The sequence below is a fragment of the Ursus americanus genome, chromosome 1, assembly GCF_024610735.1.
Source record: "Ursus americanus isolate L20-20 chromosome 1, mUrsAme1.1.p, whole genome shotgun sequence".
NCBI classification, from domain to species: domain Eukaryota; kingdom Metazoa; phylum Chordata; class Mammalia; order Carnivora; family Ursidae; genus Ursus; species Ursus americanus.
Window position 1 is genome coordinate 17,554,038 of NC_142127.1, and position 13,593 is coordinate 17,567,630.

A 13,593-nucleotide genomic window follows, 5' to 3' on the forward strand; every position below is an offset into this window, starting at 1 on the left:
TAATTTGCTAAACAATTAATCATTAAATTTGTATTTCTTAAATGAAGGATTATATTTTACATGATAGGCCATTTAAGATGAAATTAGATTCTGGTAACAAGTAAATCCTAAAGATGACTTGTGTTTAGGTGTTAGAGAAAATTTCTTAATCCAGAAAGGCAGTGAGTTTACTCATCTGTGTTTAGCCCATGCAATGAGGACATAAATTTCACAAAAAACACAGCATGAGAACTCTGATGTACGTATGTCAGTTCCAGTCAGAGAGAATACCTTTTGAACTGGGTTGTGTGCTATTTCAGGTTGTTAGAATAGATCCCAGTGTATATGTTATCCAAATATATCACGTATTTCTAATACATCCACAAACATTTATAAGCATATTTAAATATAGTCACGTATTTAAAATGTATTACATATTTCCTAGCATCTTTGGGACATATGGGGGTTATTATAAATATTAAGGTAATTCTTAAGATACTTAAGTATGTCGGCACTGTTGAGTTTTGTGATGCAAAGCAGAATAGAACATAGTCTTTCCTTTTTACAATCTGGTGGAAAAAATAAATACATAAAAAATGATTAGTGGGACACCTGGGTGGCTCAGTCAGTTAAGCGTCTGCCTTTGGCTCGGGTCTCATGATCCCACGGTCTGGGATCGAGCCCCGCATTGGGCTCCCTGGCATTGGGCTTCCTGCTCAGCTGGGAGTCTCCTTCTCCCTCTCCCTCTGCCATTCCTCCTGCGTGTGCTCTCTCTCTGTGTAAAATAAATAAATAAAATCTTAAAAAAAAAAAAAAAAGAAACTGCCAAACTGTTTTTCTAAACTGGTTGTACCATTTTATGTTCTTAGCAATGTATGAGATTTGTTATTCCATTCTTTCTGACTTGTGGCATTGTCAGATTTCTGTTTTTAGTCATTCCATTGGGTGTGAGGTGGTGTATCAATGTGGTTTTTTAATTCGGATTTCAGTGATGACTAATATGTGGTAGTATCTGCTAATTCATCATAGTTAACTGTGTTCATTGGTCATTTTTATTATTTTTAAAATATTTTATTTATTAATTTGAGAGAGAGAGAGAGAGTGCACGTGAGGGAGAGGGATCATGAGCAGGGGGAGGGGCAGAGGGAGAAGCAGACTCCTTGTTGGGCAGGGCTGGGCGGGGAGCCAGATGCGGGACTTGATCCCAGGATCCTGGATCATGACCTGAGCCAAAGGCTGATGCTTAATTGACTGATTGACCCAGGCACCCTCATTGGTCATTTATATCTTCTTTTGCTAAGTGTTTTAGTCTTTTGTTCCTTTTTTTCCTTTAAATGAGGTTGTTTTGTTTTTTAAATTATCCTCATAATCTGGTTGTGAGTCCTTTGTCAGATACATGTATTTTGAGTCTTTCCTCCAGTCATGGCTTCCCAAACACTTTCTTCTTGTCTTTTGATAAGCATGCTTATTTTAATAAAGTTCATTTTCTTAAACTTTTTTAAAGTTTTATTTTAATTCCAATTAGTTAATAGTGTTATATTAGTTTCAGGTGTACAGTATAGTGATTCATCAATTTCCTACATCACCTGGTGCTCATCACAACAAGTGCACTCCTTAATCCCCATCACCTCTTTGTCCCATCCCTGCAATCACCTCTCCTCTGGTAACCATCAGTTCTCTATAATAAGAGTCTGTTTCATTAATTAAGAGTATGTCACATTTTCTTTCTCCATTCATCTATTGATGGATGCACTTGAGCTGCTTTCATATCTTGGCTAATGTAAATAATGTTGCTATATAAACATAAGAGTGCATGTATCCCCATGAATTAGTGTTTTTGTAGTTTTTGGGTAAATACCCTGTACTTCAGTTACTGGATCTTAGGGTAGTTCTATTTTTAACTTTCTGGGGAGCCTCCATACTGTTCTCCCCAATGCCTGCACCAGTTTGCATTCCCACCAGCAGTGCAGGAGGGATCCTTTTTTTTCCACATCCTTGTCAACACTTAACTGTTTCTTGTGTTTTTGATATTAGCCATTCTGATAGGTGTGAGGTGGTATCTCATTGTGGATTTGATTTGCATTTCCCTGATAATGAGCAATGTTGAACGTCTTTTCATGTGTCTGTTGGCCATCTGGATGTCTTTTTTTGGAGAACTGTCTGTTCATGTCTTCCCGGTTTTAATTGGGTTGTTTTTTGGGTGTTGAGTTGTATCTGTTCTTTATATATTTTGGATACTCACCCTTTGTGGGATATATCATTTGCAAATATCTTCTCCCATTCAGTAGGTTACCTTTTAGTTTTGTTGATTGTCTCCTTCATTGTGCAGAAGCTTTTTATTTTGATGTAATCCCAGTAGTTTGTTTTTGTTTTTGTTTCCCTTGCCTCAGCAGACATATCTAGAAAAAAGTTGCTATGGCCAACGTCAGAGAAGTTACTGCCTGTGTTCTCTTCTAGGAATTTTATGGTTTTAGGTCTCACATTTAGGTCTTTAATCCATTTTAAATTTATTTTTGTGTATGGTGTAAGAAAGTGGTCAAGTTTCATTGTTCTGCATGTTGCTGTCCACTTTTCCCAAACACCGTTTGTTGAAGAGACAATCTTTTATCATGGGATATTTTTTCCTGCTTGTTGAAGATTAATTGGCCATACAGTTGTGGGTTAATTACTGGGTTTTCTATTCTGTTCTGTTGATTTATTTGTCTGTTTTTGTGCCAGGACCATACTGTTTTGGTCATTAGAGCTTTGTAATATAACATGAAATCTGGAATCGTGATGTCTCCAGCTTAATTTTTCTTTTTCAAGATTGCTTCATCTAGGGGCTCCTGGGTGACTCAGTCAAGTGTCTGACTCTTGATTTTGGCTCAACTCATAATCTCAGGGTTGTGGGATTGAGCTCCATGTTGGGCTCCACACTCAGCGGGGAGTCTGCTTGAGATTCTCTTTCTCCCTCTGCCCCCTCCCTTGCTTGCACGCACACACACACACGCTCTCTCTCTAAAATAAATGAATACATCTTAAAAAAAAAAAAAGAAAGATTGCCTTGGCTAGTCGGGGTCTTTTGTGGTTCCATACAAATTTTAGGATTATTTGTTCTAGTTTTGTGAAAAATGCTGTTGGTATTTTGATAGAGATTGTATTAACTGTGTAGATTGCTTTGGGTAGTGTAGACATTTTAATAATATATGTTCTTCCAGTCCATGAACACGGACTGTTTTTCCATTTCTTTATATCTTTGGTTTTTTTTTCATCAGTGTTTTTTAGTTTTACAGTATAGGTCTTTCACCTCTTTGGTTAGGTTTCTTCCTAAGTGTGTTATTATTTTTGATGAAATTGTAAATGGGGTTGTTTTCTTAATTTCTTTTTCTGCTGCTTCACTATTGGTATATAGAAATGCAACAGATTACTGTACCTTGACTTTGCAACCTGCAACTTTACTGAATTCATTAATCAGTTCTGGGGGATTTTTGGTGGAATCTTTTGGGTTTCCTGTATATAGTATCATGTCATCTGCAAATAGTGAAAGTTTGATTTGTTCCTTACCGATGTGGAAACCTTTGATTTCTTTTTGTTGTCTGATTGCTGTGGCTGGCACTTCCAGTACTATGTTGAGTAAAAGTGGTGAGAGTGGCCATCCTTGTCTTGTGCTTTCCCCATTAAGGATGATGTTGTGGGTTTTTAATATATGGCCTTTATTATGTTGATGTAGTTCCCTCTAAACCTACTTTGTTGAGGGTTTTTATTATGAGTTGATGTTGTACTTTGCCAGATGCTTTTTCTCTACTCTTGAAATGGTCATAAGGGTTTTATACTTCCTCTTATTGATGTGATGTATCACTTTGATTGATTTGTGAGTATTTAACCATCCTTGCATCCTGGGAATAAATCCCACTTGCTCGGGATGAATGATTTTTTTAAATGTATTGTCATATTCAGTTTGCTAGTATTCTCTTCTGTATTTTTTCATCTGTGTTCTTCAAGGATATTTGCCTGTATTTTTCTTTTTTTTGTGGTGTCTATCTGGTTTTGGTATCAGGATAAGGCTGGCCTGATGGAATCAATTTGGAATTTTTCCTTTGCTGTATTTTGGAGTAGTTTGAGAAGAATAGATTTTTTTTTTTTTAAGATTTAAAAAAAAAATTTATTTGGGAGAAAGAGAGCAGAATGAGTGAGAACATGAGTGAGGGGGAAGGGCAAAAAGGGGAGAGAGAAGCAGACTCCCTGCTGTGCAGGAAGCCTGATAAGGGACTCCATCTCAGGACGCTGGGATCATGACCTGAGCTGAAGGCAGACACTTAACTGAGCGAGCCACCTAAGCACCCGAGAAGAATAGATATTAACTCTTCTTTATTTATTTTTTGTTTTTTAATTTTTTAAAAAGATTTTATTTATTTATTTGTCAAAGAGAGATTGAGAGAGAGAGAGAGAGCACAAGCCAGGGGGAGCAGCAGGCAGAGGGAGAAGCAGGTTCCCTGCTGAGCAAGGAGCCCAACTTGGGACTCAATCCTAGGACCCCAGGATCATGAGCCAAAGGCAGACGAGTAACTGACCAAGCCAGCCAGGCATCCCAGCTCTTCTTTAAATATTTGGTATATTTCACCTGTGAAGCCTGGTCCTGGACTTTAGTTTATTGGGAGGGTTTTGATTACAGATTTAATTTCTTTGCTGGTTATTTGTCTGTTCAAAATTTCTATTTATTCCTGTTTCAGTTTTTTTTTTTTTAAGATTTTATTTATTTATTTGACAGAGATAGAGACAGCCAGCGAGAGAGGGAACACAAGCAGGGGGAGTGGGAGAGGAAGAAGCAGGCTCATAGCGGAGGAGCCTGATGTGGGGCTTGATCCCATAACGCCGGGATCACGCCCTGAGCCGAAGGCAGACGCCTAACCGCTGTGCCACCCAGGCGCCCCTATTCCTGTTTCAGTTTTGATAGTTTATATGTTTCTAGGAATTTATCCATTTCTTCTAGGTTGTCCGATTTGTTGGCATATAGTTTTTCATAATATTCTTCCATAATTGTTTGTATTTCTCTGATGTTTGTTGTTATTTCTCCTCTCTAATTTGTGATTTTATTTGAGTCCTTTTGTATTGATTAGTCTGGCTAGAAGTTTATCAATTTTATTGATTTTTTTTTTTTTTTCCTAAAGAACCAGCTCCTGGGTTCATTGGTCTGCTCTAATGTGTTGTTGTTGTTGTTTTTTTAGGTTTCTATTTCATTTATTTCTGCTTTAATCTTTTTTTTTTAAAGATTTTATTTATTTATTCGACAGAGATACAGACAGCCAGTGAGAGAGGGAACACAAGCAGGGGGAGTTGGAGAGGAAGAAGCAGGCTCATAGTGGAAGAGCCTGATGTGGGGCTCGATCCCATAACGCCGGGATCACGCCCTGAGCCGAAGGCAGAGGCTTAACCGCTGTGCCACCCAGGCGCCCCTATTTCTGCTTTAATCTTTATTATTTCCTGCCTTCTGTGGGTTTTAGGTTTTGTTAATTATTCTTTTTACAAAAGGTCCCTTACATGTGAGGTTAGGTTGTTAGAGATTTTTCTTGCTTCTTGAGGTAGACCTGTTGCTATAAACTTCACTTTTAAAACAGCTTTTGGTACATCCCAAAGGTTTTTAACCATTATGTTTTCATTTTCTTTTTTTCCCCATGTACTTTATTATTTCTTCGTTTATTTCCTGGTTGACTCATTCATTGCTTATTAGCATGTTATTTATTGTCCATGTATTTGTGGTCTTTCCAGATTTTTTCCTGTGGTTGACTCCTAGTTTCATAATGTTGTCAGAAAAGATGCATGGTATGACTTCACAGTCTTTTTGAATTTGTTGAGGCTTATTTTGTAGCCTATTATGTGATCTGTTTTGGAGAATGTTGGATGTGCACTTAAAAAGAAGGTAAGTTCTGTTGTCATATGATGGAATATCCTGACTATATCTGTTAAATCCATTTGTACCAGTGTGTCTTTCAAAGCCATTGTTTCCTTGTTGACTTTCTGTTTAGATAGATGATCTGTCCATTGGTGTGAATGGGGTGTTAAAGTCCCCTACTATTATTGTATTATTGATTAGTTCCTTTATGTTTGTTATTAGCTATTTCATGTATTTGGGTGTTCCTCATTTTCTTAATTTTAAATTTTATTCTTAGTGCCTTTTGTTTCCTGTCACAGGAATCTCTGCCTGTCTCAAGGTTGTAAAGACAGTTCTCCGTTTTCCTCTATGTGAATATCTCATTATTCCAGGAGTGTTTGTTGAAAAGACCATCCTTTCCCCTTTTCCTACTGAATTGCAGTAGCTCCTCTGTTGTAAAATGGAGTATAAGAGTGAATGTATTTCTGGACTACTATGCCTTATTGATTTATTTATCTTTATGCCAGTACTATACTGTCTTAATTACTATAGCAAAATCTTAAAATCAGGTAGTATATTTTTCATCAGAATTATTTTAGGTATTTTAGGTCCTTTGGATTTCATATTAGTTTTAGAAACAGCTAGTCAATTTCTACAAAATGCCTTCTGGGATTTTGATTAGGATGGTGTTGAATTTATAGATCTATTTGAGGAGAATGACATCTTAGTGCTGTTGTGTCTTCCAATCCATGTACGTTTAGCTCTGTTTAGGTCTTTAATAATTGCTCATCGATGTTTTGAAACATTCTTAGGTAGAATTCTTGCTCATCTTTTGTTACATGTATTTCTAGTTAATTTATTTTTGATGTTGTAAGAGTGGTATTTTAAAAAAAATCATTTTCCAAGTGTTTGCTGCCTGTATATAAAAATACAGATGGTTTTTATGTATTGACCTTGAATTCCACAACTTCATAAGCTCATCAGTTAGTTTTAGTAGTTTGTAGGTTGCTTTGGATATTCTAGTACATATCAGATCATTGTGAATGCAGACAGTTTTATTTCTTTCCATTATAAATGCTTATTTCTTTTTTATTGTCTGATTGGGGCCCACAGAGGTTATTTTTGATGAATCACTGGATTAATTTGAACTAGTCTTGTCATTTCTGATTCTGATGGTAAATATACACCATACTGAAATTTGGTGTCAAAGGACTGCGTTATAATGGAATTGAAGGAGGCAGATTAGAGTGTTGTTTTCTGTTGAGCTAATTATCTTTAAAAGTCTGTTTGGTAGACTGATCCTGGATACCTCTTGTTTATTGAATACAACCAAATAGTTCTTGAGATGGCTATTGGTAAGGTTGACAGTTGTTCTCAGAATCCAAAATTAGGGTCAGGTAATGTTTCTTTGTATCATTTAATTAGAGTATTTCAGCTTTTTTGCAAGCTTGACAGATGAGCTTTTCTCTCATTTTCTGGGCTTTGACCTTGTCCTTAGTTTTAGCTTAACTGCTTTATAGTGGGCATTCCTTGTAGCACACCAAGCTCTTAGGTATATCATTATAATGCTTATTACAATTTGAGAATTTTGGTATGGGCCATATATGTCTTAATTCAATACAGGTTAATCTCGCTTTAGAGAAACCCAAAATATAAAATTATAGGTTTTGATATGTATCATATGTGGTGGTTTTTCTCTTAATAAAAAGATTGCTATTTGATATATTAACATAATAAGATACCCTTAGGACATTTAAAATAGGGTTTAACTCCATTCAGAATTATAAATACTTTGTCAGCAACAGTATAAAAAATTTGAGTGTTCTACATTAGATATGGTCATGAAAACACTTTTAATAAAAACCCAGCAACTCACAGAATCATTCCTTACATATTTTCTGTCTAGTTTGAGACTATCTGTGCTTGGCAAGTTGCTGGGTTGGTATTTCCTGCCTCATAGTGGTACTATACTATAATGACTATAATATTCCTCTTCTCTAGTGGAAGGAATAGCTGTGGGAGATTAGAGGCCCATGGGAAAAATCCTTTTTTATGATTATGTTGTATAAGTGAGGGGACTCTTTGGAACTTTTAATGAAAATGTTTTCCACTCACAGAGTTGCTATTTAAGTGAAAATATTTGAATACCAAAGCTTGATAAAGATGGTTGCAAAAACATGTTAAGCAAATACATGCTACAAATGTCATGTCACTCAAGTTGATTCTGCAGACTTTTTTTATTAAGCAATTTCTGATGTCCAGTAATGCTCTGTATTATGTAGTGGTATTCCCGGATTTGAGATTGTTATAATGAAAGTATATTTTATTGCCATATTTTTTTTCTAAATTTTAAAATTTATAAAATGTTACCATTTTCAGCTAAAAGTAATTCAGATTTTGCTAATGGTAGGGAGGTTTTTTTTTTATGGTATGTAAGGCATGAGACTTACTGTATTATCTTGATTTTATATATTTATCTCACAAAAATTATTCAAAAATTATAATTTTGTATGTCACTTGATAGTTGATATTCTAAGGGAATTCTCTCTTTAAACATGGATGTTTTCCCATTTTATTGTTAAATATAGGGTATATTTACTTCTGGCACATGGGAAGAGAAATCAGATGAAATTTCCTTTGCTGACTTCAAGTTCTCAGTCACTCATCATTATCTTGTACAAGACTCCACTGATAAAGAGGGAAAAGATGAAGTATTGGAAGGTAAGTTGTTAACTACATATTTTGAAACTCTTGACTGTAAGAGTGATTATAATTTTGAATTATGAATTTAGTTCTCTTACTTAAAAGTAGTGTCCCCTGGAGATGTTTTACATTTGCCAACTTGTTTCACTACATGTGAAACAGAGTATGAACTTTTTAGAGGAACAATCATAGTAGCATTCATTTCAAAATTAATTAGATTAGCAAATATTTATTGAGTGCCTTTTAATCCAGAGTTAAAAGAAATTTACAGTCCAGTAAGGAAGATATGGTCTATAAATAACAGTAGTGGAAGATAGAAAATGAAAAGTGCCATCCCAGAGCACAGAAAAAGTGCTACTGAAGTTTGGAGAAGAAACGATCAGTTCTAATTGAGAGAGAGCAGAGAAGATGTAATGAAGAATTAAGCAATTAAGCTGGAATTTGAAGGATGTAAAAATAAAAGTTACTATCTGATTTGTCAGTGAAGTGTTTTGGTTTTACCCCCGAGTTTGTAGTCAGATCACGTGGATTAAAATTCAGGTTCTTCTTACTAGTTACTTGACCTTTCTAAATCTGAATTATCTCACTTGTAAAATGAAGTAATAACATCTGGAAGATTAATGGGAAGATTTAATGAGATACTGTATGTGAGCACCTATATCAGTACCTGGCCTGTGCTAGGTACTTAGTAAATGGTGCTTGTGGTTATTAATAGGTTACATTGCTCCAAATCTCTGAATGGTGCTTTTAAAGTTGTTCATAGGTCAAATCATCCAAAATTTGTCTTGAGATAGAGTAGCATATAATAGTGAGAGACCAAGGTGTTGAAAAAATATGAGTTTTGGAGCTGTCAGTCAAATACCCTTCTTCACTCACTCAAAAAATAAATATGCAGGATGTGTTAGTTTTTCAGGGCAGTTGACGGCATTATGCTAAGTGGAATAAGAGAAAGACAGATATTGTATGATCTCTCTTATATGTAGAATCTAAGAAAAACAAAAATGAAAACAAAACAAAATATAAGCCTGGTGGGGGCTTATATTTATGAGAACAGATTGGTGGTTCCCCGAGACAGAGGTTGAGGGTTGGGCAACATGGATAAAAGGGGTCAAAAGGTACACATTTACAGTTATAAAATAAATAAGTCGTGGGGATGTAGTTAATGTACAGCATGATAACTGTAGTTAATAGTACTGTATTGTGTATTTGAAAGTTGCTCAGAGAGTAAATTGTAAAAGTTGTTATGACAAGGAAATTTTTGTTCTTAACTGGTGACAGATGTTGACTAGACTTATGGTGATTGTTTCACAGTGTATACAATTAAAGAGTTGTTATGTTGTATACCTGACAGTAATGTAATGTTAAATGTCAATTATATTTCAATTGAAAAAATAAATTAAAAAAAGTTTTTCTCGTCAAAACAGATGATCATTTCTAAGTGTAGGCCTGAAATATTTGTGCCTTTTCTTGTATAGGAATAAAATTACATTACCTTTTGTATTATATGCATTTTTCTTAGAAACAATAAAGTAGTTAGCATCTGCATTTAGATTCATAAACTAGGACAGATAACATTGACCATCTATACACATATGTAAAACAATTATACAGTGAAATAAAATAATTACACTAGAATATGAACGTGTGTACTTTAGGAGTAAGGGGATGAGGGAAATATGTGCAACTGGTGGGAAGTCTGATAATAGCCCAGAGATTTCCTGGTCCAACACTCTGCTGACTAATGTGAAGGAACTGTTAAAGGTAGAGAAATCTTGAGTGCTGTTAATTTTTTATTTATTTGACAGAGATACAATGAGAGAGGGAATACAAGCAGGGGGAGTGGGAGAGGGAGAAGCAGCTTCCTGCTGCGCAGGGAGCCAGATGCGGGGCTGGATCCCAGAATGCTGGGATCATGACCTGAGCCGAAGGCAGACGCTTAAGGACGGAGCCACCCAGGCGCCCCTTGAGTGCTGTTAATTTGAGGAAAGATCATACATTAAGGAGAAGCTGTTAAAATGATGAGGCTAAGAATCAGTGTTTCTGAGATGAACTCGTATAGGGGACTGTGATATGAAAGAAGATGAATGCATTTAAGTTAGTTAAAGTCATTATTATTGCATGTGTATGTATTGTGCAGTTTTAATTTGGTTGTGATTAAAGCTGTACCTAATGGTAGAAGTTACACGTAAACCATCAACTCATTTAATTTGGAGATACACATTTAAAACTATACTATCAGTGGCCAGAAGTTTTGAGCACTGATCTTTTATTTGTTGGGGTTGTTCATTGCTTCAGTTAAAGCATCAAGTCATTAGTGTTCTCCTATTTATTCTTTTTGAAAATTAACAAAATATAAATTTGCTAAGGAATTATGGCTATACAGCAAAAGGAAGTTTATGAACAAATATTCTTTATACTTTGAATTTATTATGCATTTATTAATAAATAAGGATCATTTATGTCATTATCTTATTATAAATGGCAGTGCAAGTGCTTAAAGATGCATGGGTAGTAAGTGGGAAGCTGGTAAGTGATTTAATAAGAACACTTAAGATGGCCAGAGGCCAGCAAAGACTAGCCATAGGAGGTGATAAGGTGTTGACAGGACTCTTAAGTAGAATTTTGAAGAAAACTAGAGACAAAAGCAAAACAAGAACAGATAAAACGTGGCTTTCTAGGAAGGATGAGGAAACGTTTGAGTCATGACTTAGAAGAAAAGAAAATATTATACATGTAGGAATAATGTTTTCGTTTTTAGAGGCTGGCTTTTTAAAAATGAAAGACAATGGGAGAGAGACATCTGTCTCACCCCAAATCTTACAGCTAGTCCTAGATATAAATCCTTCAGCAATTGCAAAACTACATGGACTAGCAAGACATGTTACATAATGTGATTTTTTCAGTCATGTTACAAAATTTTGCCTTAGAATGAACATACTAATTTTTTCCTTATTAAATGTTTTTGTAGATGTTATTCCACAATCTATGCAGGATTTGTTGTGTATGAATAATGACTTTCCTCCAAGAGCACATTGCCTGGTAAGATGGTAGGTATACTACTCAGGTAACTTTTAGTATGTGTGTTGGGGAGACACCAACAACTCCCCCAGGTTCAGTGATTTGCTAGGAAGACGCTTAAAACTGAGCATATGGTTGCATTCAACTACGATTTATTACAGCAACAGTCTGCAAACAGAATCAACACAGGGAAAAGGGGCCTGAGGCAAAGTTTGGAGGAACTCGTGTTTGAGTCCTTGCCAAATGGAGTCACACAGAACATACTTAATTTCCTTAGCAACAAGTTGTGACAACATGTATGAAATGTTTTCTACCAGGGAAGCTTGTTTTATAGAGGCTCAGCTCTCAGGGTTTATATTTTGGGGCTGGTACCCTGTGACTGGTACATAACAAAATTTCAGACTCCCAGAAGGAGAGCAGGTGTTTAGCATAAACCACATTGTTTGTATGAACAATTTAAGCACAGTAACTCTTATTGGAGCATTTTTTGAGAACCCTCTCCAAATCCAAATTTCTAGAAGCCTGCCAAAGATCAGCCTTGCATGCAGGCCGTTCTAAGGATAGTAGTCACAGGCCTGCTGTTAACTCTTTTCTGCACAGTATATTTCATAATCTAGGGTGGAGCCTAACTATAATTCTGATGACTAGCATAGAGAGAGCATTTACATATCATAGAAAATATGTATTGTTGAAAATTGAATTGAAATAAAATGTTGATCTCAGTTACATGATAACATCATGACTCAGTCGTATGTAAATTATAAATGTGATAAATTAATATAAGAAGTACATCACACTTAAAAGGTCTTTATCTTATTTTGGTAGGGGTGGTGTTGAAGCATACCACCACCAAAATGTCTCAAGTGTGAGTGTATGGTCAAGAAAGGAGACCTAGTTAAAATAAATTTATATTTAGTCTTTTGGTGTGAGTTGTTCTCTTGATTTTTTTTTTTTAAGATTTATTTATTTGAGAGAGAATGCGTGTGCAAGTGGGGGGAGGGGCAGAGGGAGAGGGGGGGAGAGAGTCTTCAAGCACACTTCCAGCTAAGCAAGGAGCCAGTGCGGGGCCTGATCCCAGGACCCTGAGATCGTGACCTGAGGTGAAATCAAGAGTCGGATGCTTAACCGCCTGAGCCACCCAGGCACCCCTTGATTCTTTATTAAAGAATTTCTAAGAAAGGAAAAAACGGTATCTTTGCTTCTTTTTTCTTCATTCTAGTGTTGATACTATAGCAAGTAGACTGTAGCACACTAAAAAAAACTAATTGCAAATGCAGATAAACTGGATATGCCTGTCATTTTAGTGTGATCTTTTAAAAACTGTGAACTTAAACAACTTAAACAAATATAAGAGAATTTAGTACATTGCCATTTAATTTAATCCATCCAGAATCTCTTCTGATCTTTTAAAATAAGAATATATACATCTAAAATGACAGAATATATCAGAAGGCAGTATGATACCATAGAGCATGACTTTGCATGTATTCTTTCATTCAACATTAATTGAATACCTACTATTTGGCCAGACACTGAATTAGACACATTTATGTTTAATTTCTAGCTCAAGTACTTATTGTCAACTTTGGGCAAATTACTTAATTTCTCTGAGTTGGTTTCTACGTTGATAAAGACAGAATAATAAATAATATGCACCTTTAAGAGTAACTGTGAGGAGTTAGTAAGATAATTGTACATAGTATGTTTATCAAACTCTAAATGCTGTTATATAATTTCTGTTCTTTTTTTTTTTTAAACTTCTAGATAGACATGAATTTTGAGGGAACATTATGTAACCCACTACAGTCTGACATCTAGTCTTCCCCAATTCATGTCCATTCCACAGACAAAACGTACTCATTCTATTCAGCTTTTTAATATTTATTTCCTAAAATCGGGTTTGACAGATAGTCCATAGTTGAAAAATATTTGTTGAGTAAATAAACCTTTCTATGTATTAATGAAGTATTTGTTAGTGATATATTTCTTTATTATATTAATGAAAATCACTTGTTTGTAGTTTTTTTAACCTTTACATTTACTTT

At 35.3% G+C, this 13,593-nt stretch overlaps 1 protein-coding gene across 2 annotated transcripts in view; it reads left to right on the forward strand.

Moving 5' to 3' along the window:
• RAB3GAP1 (RAB3 GTPase activating protein catalytic subunit 1) overlaps nucleotides 1-13,593 on the forward strand; it is a 115,230-nt gene that overhangs the window by 16,269 nt on the left and 85,368 nt on the right. For both annotated transcript variants that reach the window (XM_045783015.2, XM_045783023.2), the window contains exons 4-5: nucleotides 8,416-8,548; nucleotides 11,499-11,577. In XM_045783015.2, the coding sequence (XP_045638971.2) occupies nucleotides 8,416-8,548; nucleotides 11,499-11,577 (212 nt within the window). The remainder of the gene's footprint in view (nucleotides 1-8,415; nucleotides 8,549-11,498; nucleotides 11,578-13,593) is intronic.